This window comes from Prosopis cineraria, unplaced genomic scaffold (genome assembly GCF_029017545.1).
Source record: "Prosopis cineraria cultivar Desert tree isolate PC_DT_omini unplaced genomic scaffold, ASM2901754v1 PC10, whole genome shotgun sequence".
Lineage (NCBI taxonomy): Eukaryota > Viridiplantae > Streptophyta > Magnoliopsida > Fabales > Fabaceae > Prosopis > Prosopis cineraria.
In genome coordinates this window covers 15,284,327-15,293,527 of record NW_026555341.1, presented here as the reverse complement: position 1 = coordinate 15,293,527, position 9,201 = coordinate 15,284,327, and the positions used below count along the sequence as shown (strand labels likewise).

At 33.0% G+C, this 9,201-nt stretch overlaps 1 protein-coding gene across 2 annotated transcripts; it reads right to left on the bottom strand.

Annotated features, from left to right (window-relative positions):
* Positions 1-1,821: 1,821 nt before the first annotated feature.
* On the bottom strand, positions 1,822-6,924 carry LOC129322682 (hydroxyproline O-galactosyltransferase GALT6-like). 2 transcript variants are annotated; one of them, XM_054969010.1, is made up of 7 exons: positions 5,658-6,923; positions 5,114-5,346; positions 4,747-5,037; positions 4,474-4,602; positions 4,195-4,368; positions 3,281-3,388; positions 1,822-2,221 (listed from the first exon to the last, which is right to left on the bottom strand). In XM_054969010.1, exons 1-7 carry the CDS (start codon positions 6,541-6,543, stop codon positions 2,012-2,014), a joined length of 2,031 nt encoding a protein of 676 aa, XP_054824985.1. In that variant the 5' UTR covers positions 6,544-6,923; the 3' UTR covers positions 1,822-2,011. The 2 variants fall into 2 exon arrangements, with proteins under 2 accessions (XP_054824985.1, XP_054824986.1); XM_054969011.1 differs by lacking the exon at positions 4,474-4,602 and having other exon boundaries at positions 5,658-6,924.
* Between the last annotated feature and the right edge of the window lie 2,277 nt (positions 6,925-9,201).

The window sequence follows — 9,201 nt, the reverse complement described above, 5'->3', positions numbered from 1 at the left end:
GTCACAATTTTGGGCCAATTTGATCTAAATTCTAAATAATCTCATTTCATTCTAAACACTTTAAATTTTGTTTTGAATTTATTATCTTTTTATTATTATTAGTTAATCATGAATTTTAGTTTGAAAATTATTTTATTTTATAACATTATTAAAATAAAGTTATATATATAACTTCTAAACCGCCCAAATAAAATTTAAATAATCCAAATAGTTAATAAAAACTATATTTTTTGTAAGTCTGGAACTGTATAACTTATTTGTTAATTTATGAGTCACCTTTCTTATTAGAAAATACAGGAGAAACAAGAATCAATGACCCATGGACAATTTGAATAGAATAGAGTAAGGGCAGATGACGTAACTTCATATAAAATTGCAATTTAACATATTACTATTATTATAAAAACTAAAATATATTTTTAATCCTTTAATTTTATATGAAATTTTAATTTGGTTTCTTAATTTCAAAAAAATATATTTTCAGTAGCTAATTTCAAATGACTACTTTTTTGTAATAATCATTATTATTTTAAAAAAAATTAAACTTAACATGTTTACATTTGAACATATTTTGTCAATATTAAAAAATTTAATGTATAAATTTTTTGTGATGAAACTAACAGTATTAAAAAATGATTGAAAAGCTTTTTATAAAATTAAAAAATTAAAATAAAATTATATATAAAGTGAAAAGATTAAAAATACACTTTAACTTTATTTAACAAATGTATTGTTTTGTAACTTTTTATCCAAAAAAAACCAGTCGTAACTTTTCAGGATGCTTCATGGCAATCCCATCAGACAAAAGCCACACTGGGAAATTTCCACGATACTTCATGGCAAACCCATCATCATAAATATAGAATTTTTTTTTTCTTTTTTTGCTTTTGCATCCAATATCCTGAAGTGTTTGAATATGTTGACTTCATTACTTGCCCAATCATCACAAAAGCAGAATATTTTGACAATGATTTCAACTCAAAAATGCAAGTTACTTACAAGAGGGGGGGAAAAACACTGTGCACGTCCCTGTAAACGGCCCATTTGCTCATTTGGGCAAATTTTTCAAACCAACCACTCACCAATAACCCAACCAAAAATTTTCGCACAAACGAAAATAAAAACGAACAAGACACCCGCTAGTAAATGAAGTCAAAGCAGAAATTTCATTCTATTCTGCTACACACCTTTGGGTTCACAACGACAGATTCACAAGCCATAGGTTTGTTTTCTCAGTCGCTTGCTATATGATATTCAAGAAAAAAACATAATTATTAACCCTTATAGTTTTAACAAGTCTCTAATTATCAAAAAAAATACAAGTCTCTAATTTCTTCATTGTTCCAAGTTCCTCTAGTTTGTTGTATCTGTAACTTTAGTCCATCTATTTTTAAAGATGCTCATAAAGATGATCTGATGACAACATTAAATATGTTGATGTGACTAAGATCATTAATTTGCATTGAAGTAGAACTATGATTCAGGAAATTAACAGCATTGTCTACCCTATTCTATTATATGTTTCATGTTTCAATATGTTGAATTGTAATTCCACCTCACCATGTGTAACATTGTTAGTCTCATCTCATTGACCCATCGTTCTTTTGTGCACATTCAAAAATAAAGGAACTAACGTCACCGACGAAATAAACTAGACGGGCCTGAAGTAACTTAAAAAAACTGCAAGGACCTATACCAAAACATATTAAAACTAATAGGCCAATAGTTATGGTTTTTTTTTTTTTTTTTTTTGCTCTTTTGGCATAAGCCAATAGTTATGTTTTTCCAATATCCAACTATATCCTCATATATATATATATATATATATATTGGGGGATTTCAAATGGAGCTATAAAATGAGGCTAAACAATGAACGAATATGTTAAAAAGAATCCCCCACCAAAGAGCATTATATCTACAGAGATACAAAATATGACCACAAAACTTGCCTCCTTCCCCTAAAGTAAGCATCATTTGTGTCTCTCCTAGTTTGTGTGTTATTCTGGTTATGTCATCTCATGCTGCAGCAGAGGGGTTTTCCTTGAAGCTGCAACTTGGCCCACATACACGTCATCTGACGTGGAGACTGGTAATGCGCCGTGTAGTAATCGTCGATGCAACCGAACTGGCAGAACTTGAAGCTGTGCACGTATTCTACAGGTCTTGAGGCGTTGAACTGCTCTACCCACATTCCCATGCTCACATCCTCCATCTTGAACAACTGCGCCACATTGTGATTCATTTCTGTTATGATATTGAAACTTGAAAGCCTATGCTTTCGTGGTCAACGAAAAGCTGGTATATCAGGTCAATCGTACGTAGATAATTGAACATTTCAGAAGTGAATTTGATTGGGAAAAAAGGGCGTTAAATTAGACATAAAACCCCCTGAACTTTAGGATATTTGCAAGCAACATCTCTGACATTTACAATTTTACTATAAACCACTTGAAGTTCTACATTTATGCAAATAATTCTTCTGCTATTAATTCGTCCATTATTTCACTACAAAATATAATATGCAAGAAGTTTGATTCCAGTTGTCTGAAAATTTAAAGAGTATATAATCAATAACATAACTCTGCCTATATTTATAACCGCTCCCAAACTCAGATAAGATTATGTTAAACTCTTGACAGCTAATGCAAAACTTTGTCAAATCTTGCCAGAATATGGACAATAATCAACAACACACTCCCTTTGTCCCTAATTGTAAGATACAATTACCAAATTCACAGATACCAAAAAAATAGTTGATGTCTAAAAATTTATTCCTTCTTTCCAGTTTTGCCGTCAACTATTTATCATCAGCTTCCTTTATCAAGCAGATGGGCCAGCTTTTATTTATTGCTTGGGGCATTTTAGGAAAAAAAATAATTACTCCTAGAACTTTCTAAAGTGTCTACTATAAAGGGACACTGGCGAAAAAGGGGGGAACACTAGACCCTTTAAAATTATGTATTATAGTTAGGGGTGGAGGGAGCATTATTCACGCATGTTTCAAAGTTCATGCTTCTAACGAATTTGGTATAATTTAGCCAAAGGAATATGCTTGAGGCGTTGAAATGTCTATTCAAAATTGAAAATGTCAACCTATCACATGACCGGTCTACAGAAGCGATTTTCCCGCTCCACCCCACTTTTTAAAACTATGTGAAGAAATAAGCTTGTAATCAAGAACATTCATGCAAGGGCATACGCAAATATAGGGTTCGATGGACTTGCATGCTAACACAAAGGACAGATAAGCATTAGATCATCTGGAAAAAGTCAAACATACGTTTAATCTGTGCTTCTCGAACTCAGATACAATGAACTCGGCAATGTCAGAGGACATTATGTAACCCGGGCCGTTAGCATAGGGAGGATACTCTTCTTCCAGCCATTCCTGGAAGTTCATGAAAAATATAACAGTCAAAACACCCATCATTATCAGTGTACCATATTAAGTAACTTTAAAGTCAGAGACCAGGGCAATGAATATAATGCATGTTGACCAAAAAGAAAATATGATGCATGAACTTCTCAAACACCAGCTCATTAAAAATTAAAAATGTTTATATATCTTGTGAAAATCAGATTTAGGTCCTCTCAATTGTTCAAGTGAACAAAGAGTAGAGGTGGGTCCTACATATATCCCACTCTATCTCTCTCATCATGTGAGCAATCGAGGGAATCAAAATCGGTGTAGCCATCCAGGTTACATTAAATAGTACAGTTTTCTAGTTAGGAGCACAATACTTTCTTTTGTAATTTTCCACTCAAAATCATGCAGCAAGGGGGGAAAATAGCATGCAGAACTTTAACTACTGACCTAGAAATTATATTTAACCAATCAGCGAATTGCAGATAAGTGTCAAACGGTTTCACCCAAACAGTTACACAAAAGCAGGGCCCATGACAACTGATTTTAGGCACAAGATATCATGACACCAAATATTTATAATAATCAGAAAAATTACACAAGCTCAAATCAGCAGTGGTTTAATTAAAATTATTGGAATTTCAATCACAGGAGACATAGATTATTAGCGGCTATAGACTACAATAAGAAATGGTACAAGCATGAAGCAAATTAAGGAAGATTATGCAAAAGGTTATAAAAATCTAACTATATAAAAGAAACAGTGTAAATAGAGAAGACAAAACACATGAGCACGCTTGAGAATAAAGAATAAATATAAAATCTTATACCTCATATGTCACTGCCCATTTACCGTGGCGAAGAGGTCTATGGTGATAATTCATATTTCCAATGTAAAGACTTCTATCTCTTGGAACTTTTCTTGCTTCCCCAATGATTGAATCCACCCTGACAAATGTATCATCATCACACTTCATAATATACTCTGCAGCAATTGAACGAGTCTGCAAAGCATGACGGATAATAATCATCAACGACATGCCAATAGCACAAAGGAGGAGGAGTAAAGACAAAAATCAGCAACATTTCTTGCCTCTCCCATCACTCACCCCATATTCACAGATAGCTATAGTCTTCAACACAACAAGGTCATAATGATCCATGTACGGGACTATAATGATATCACCAAAATACTCTGCTTCTTTCTTTATCTCAACATTTATATCCTTTCTTCCATGCTATATTATACAAGAAACGCAAAAAACAAAAAAAAAACAAAGAAAAGAAAAGAAAAGAAAATGTTAAACCATTTTCATACTAAAAGGAAATGTATTCATAGAGTTTTCTTATCTTTGGGGAAGGGAAGGTGGATCAATCCCTACCAAGGCAACAAAGAATCGAGCCACAACATGTGAAGACTTGATTAACTTATGTTGCATCCAAGACTTCCTCACTGCCATTCGTTCTGCAAAATGGTTGCCAGCAGAAAGGATTCCAATGAAAACCTCCACATTCAAATGAAGGAGAGGCGGAGCTTTCCATTGAGGAAGCATTTCAAGATGCATCTGAGGAGCAAAACTTGGATGTGATGTTGGTAAGGAAGCAGCATAAACAGCATGCACATCAACATCCCCATTTATAGATAGTCCAGTAGCATCCTCAAGTGTAAAGCCCTGTGAATATTGTTAAAATAGTTAAAAAAATTTATCAAATTCACATAGTTGAAAGAGATATGATTAGCGTACTCACTGTTCGATAAGGAAAAGATGTCACATGCCTCCCATCCACATTGACATGGTAGCCTTCCAGGCCAGCACTTAAGGTGATAACAAACAACTTTCCCTCAGCAAAAGGATAGGGCCAATCTACAGCCACCTTCTTCTTTCTCCCTATCAGTCTACTTAACCACCATGTCACCTTCGACTCTTCAGAGTGGTTGTCGTCATCACGAATCCACTTCTCACACTTTACTCGACCATCAACTTCATAAAACCCAGAAAAATCAGCAAAAAATGAGCAATGTCCCTTAAGAACTGACACACTAAAAGTAAATGAGCAATGTCCCTTAAGAACTGACACACTAAAAGTAACTTCACATGGATGTCCATCAAAAGAAAGGTAAGCCAACTCTATACACAATGATCATTCTAAAGCCATATAACAGACACACTAATGAATCTTTTTAAAGTATTTGGCAAACCCTTATAACTACATTGAACTCAATGTGACAGAACATGCCATGCAATGCAATAACAGAAATTGAGTTTGACATTGATTGCCATGAGTCAATCACCAGTTTCCTCGTCGACCCGAGATTTCCAACCATCACACCTGAGGGCAGTACCCCACTGCATCCTGTAGCATGTGTTCTGCTCGATCACTGGTTTCCCACTCCAATCACCTTTCAACCTCGGATTGAAATGCAGAATCCTAGGTGGCTCCTCGTTATCCACAGTCTTCAAACCCTGCAATTCCATCATGAACTGCGACACCATCACTGAGTCATCCCCTTCCTTCACAATCGATATCTTGGGATCATGCTCTGCATGAGCCCAGAGCGGTGTCCCAACCACCGTAAGGTGCGACCACAGAGTCAAGCCACATGGCAGCACCATGACGCCTTTCTGCTCCCGAAATTCCGACCCCGATATTGAAATCGAGTGTGGGCATGAGTCCAAATGATTCTCAGGCCTCGACTTCGTCTCATTCTCTATTTTTCCACTTTCTACATCTTCCCAGAGCTTCTTTCCCACTATCCAAGCATGGATCGCTTCCTTCTGAAGTACAGAAAACCCATCTTTATCGGCGGCATTAGCGTCGGATGAAGTGTCGTTGAAGACTAAACCGGAAATTTTCTTCAACTCGTGCATTTGACGCTCGGGTTTTCGGTGCCTTGATCCTCGAAAAACCCGAAATGCTTCGTCGGAGGGTCGAATTTCTGTGATACTATTCGTAAGTTGTTGTTCCTCGTCGGTGTCGAGTAACAAAGGCCTAGGCAATGCGTCATTGAGAAACCCAGAAGCAGCGTCGGAAGAAGAAAGTGACGAAAACCCTGTTCGAAGACCAAGAGGGATTTCGAAGCTCATGAAGAGAAAGTAAAGCAAGATTACGCCCATCAGAATTTGAAGCAGCCTGAACCTATTGGGCAACACCGGCAGCTCTAACTTCCCTCTCTTCATCGTCTTGAAGAACTCTGATCACTAACCAGAAAGCACAAAATCAAAGCGGTTTTTTCTGGGATTGTTTAACGCTTCAAGAAGCTCAACCCTAAAAAGGAAAAAAAATTAAAAAAAAATTGTGGAAAGAGGAGCTCTTCCACAAGAACAAAATTCATTCACATGAACATGAACTATTAAACACAGAAACAGAGAATTTGACCCCCAAAAAAAAATATACACAGAAACAGAGAAAAGGAAGAAAAAGTTTGCGTTTTTGTGAGTAAAGTGCAAGTATTTGTGACCAAATTTTGAATATTTTTTTCTGGGCGAGAAAACTTTTGAAAATTTTTCATTATGCCGTAAAAGAGGACAACGGATTGAAGTGAAAGCAGTCAAAGAGGTCAGGACGTTTCCTTCCATTTGGAATGAACGAAGGGGAGGAGCATGAAAACGACGTCGTAAGAAGATGGAGGCATTACATTGACATGAAACATCGCAATCAGAATATATTAACATGATTTTCTATTATATTTAGGTAAAAAAAAAATTATTCCCTCTTAGTGGGGTAGCCTTCGAGGAAAACATGGGGTCGTGATCTGCACACATCATATTATCGGCCTTCACCCTGGTCGGTGGCCGACTTTTTTAAAGGAATATGAATATACTTTGGATTAAATTAATGGAATTTTTAATTGGCTCTTGCTTAACAGGAAAGGAATGTCATCAGAATTTTGATAATAAAAAAGTGAAAAGACTTAGATATTTAATTTTATATATTTAATATATTTATATTTAATTAAATAAGTAAATTTTAATATGTTAACAAAATTTATAAAAAATTTATTATAAAACAAATAATTTATTAGAAATCTTTTGATTTAATTAAAAATAAATACATTAAATATATTTATTTTTCTTAAAAAAACATAGTGGGTAGAAGGGGATGCTGTGTCTATGCTTGTGTATATTTTTAAAATTGAGTATATCTTATTCCTTTAACTTTATACGTGTTTTATTTTGATTGGTTAATTTTATAAAGTGTTTTTTCAGCATTTTAACCCTAACAATGTAATTTTTATTATAAAAAATTTTTAAATTAAACTTTTAAATATTTGTAAATTATTCTCAAAAATTACATATTAAGTTTAACTTTTTAAAAATAATAATAATTAATATAAAAAATAATCATTTAAAACTAATCGTATTCAAATTAGGAAATTCAAAAGATATTTCATAAAATGAAAATATCAAATTAAAATTTTATATACAATTAAAAACTAAAAATCATACTAAAGCTTTATTGAAAACAGATATGACATTTTTAAAAGTAAAAACATAATTTTAAATGCATGTATTTTATTTATATTTTTAAATTATTAAAAAATAAAAATATAGCGACTTAAAATATCAAAAAAATATATAAATTTATAATAAAATACAAACAAAATGTAAGAATTTAAAATTATATTTTTTTTTTTTAAACTTAAATTCAATACTTTTAAGGTAAGAGAACACAACTCTCTTATCAAATGAATTAAACAATCAGTGGGTGTGTGCATTATGAAAAGAGGATGACCTCAATCTTTTAAAAACTTAATACACCCTTAAAATGAAGGTAAGGAGCAATTAGTGTTAATGCTTCAGACCTTAAGATGAACTCAAATTGAATGTCAAATTGTCAACAACTCTTACAAAAATAGAATTAATAAATGTGGAGGTATTGTAAGAGATACCACTATATAGCGGGGCGGGAGGATTCAATACCCTATGTTAGTGAGATAAAAGGACAATATATTAAAATTGAAATTTAATGAGATTAAAATATTAAAACCAGTAAAGTTAAAAAAGGTAAATTTTACATGCTTTACATGTAATTTTTGTAAAAGTGAGTTGGGAGTTGGGGTAAGCGTCAACGGACATTGATACTCTTTAACATTTCCCTCCACTGTCTTAAAATGAAATATCACCATCTAGATTCGGTCAAGATTAAAATTTTATTTTATATTTATTTAAATTAAAAATTAAATTTTTAATAAATCTACTTGATCACCAGCTTATACTATCCAAATTTAATTTGAATGGTCAAACTTAATATTAAATTTTTTATAACTTAATTATTCAGATATAATTTGAAAAGTATAAATTTAATTAATAAATTTTATAAATTTTTATTTTAAATAAAAGCTGACTCTAGACAATCTAAAATATATCTAAATAGTTTATTTATAAATATTTTTAATTTTAAATTAAATTATTTAAATTAAATATAAATAGTTCAAGTTGGTAATAAAATATAATTATTAAAAAACTATTTTTATTTTTATAATTATAAAATAAAAGTTTAATTGAAATCAAATATGAACGTCTAGATTTCATTTCAAGGTAAGAAGTGGAGGAAAATGTTAGTGGAGAAAAGCCAAGCCCGAGCCCACGCTCCCCGCAACGTCAATTCACAGGAAAATGTTAGTGGAGAAAAGCCAAGCCCATGCCCACGCTCCCCGCAACGTCAATTCACCACTGAGCGGGGTTCTATCTTGATATAGGTGACCTGCCACTAGCTATCATTGATGCCATAGCCATCTTGTATGGCATACGATCATGCTGGAGCAAATTTCCTTTTCTTCTTTTTTCTTTAATGAAAGGCCCCCGGATAAATCATGTTCATCGACATATTGAGTG

Excerpts from the sequence above, each read along its gene's own strand:
- LOC129322682 (XM_054969010.1), bottom strand. The coding sequence starts at position 6,543 with ATGAAGAGAGGGAAGTTAGAGCTGCCGGTGTTGCCCAATAGGTTCAGG. Across the intron at positions 5,038-5,113 it reads CATCTTTTCCTTATCGAACA|GGCTTTACACTTGAGGATGC; the intron begins GTGAGTACGCTA and ends CAATATTCACAG. Across the intron at positions 4,603-4,746 it reads CTCGATTCTTTGTTGCCTTG|CATGGAAGAAAGGATATAAA; the intron begins GTAGGGATTGAT and ends TGTATAATATAG.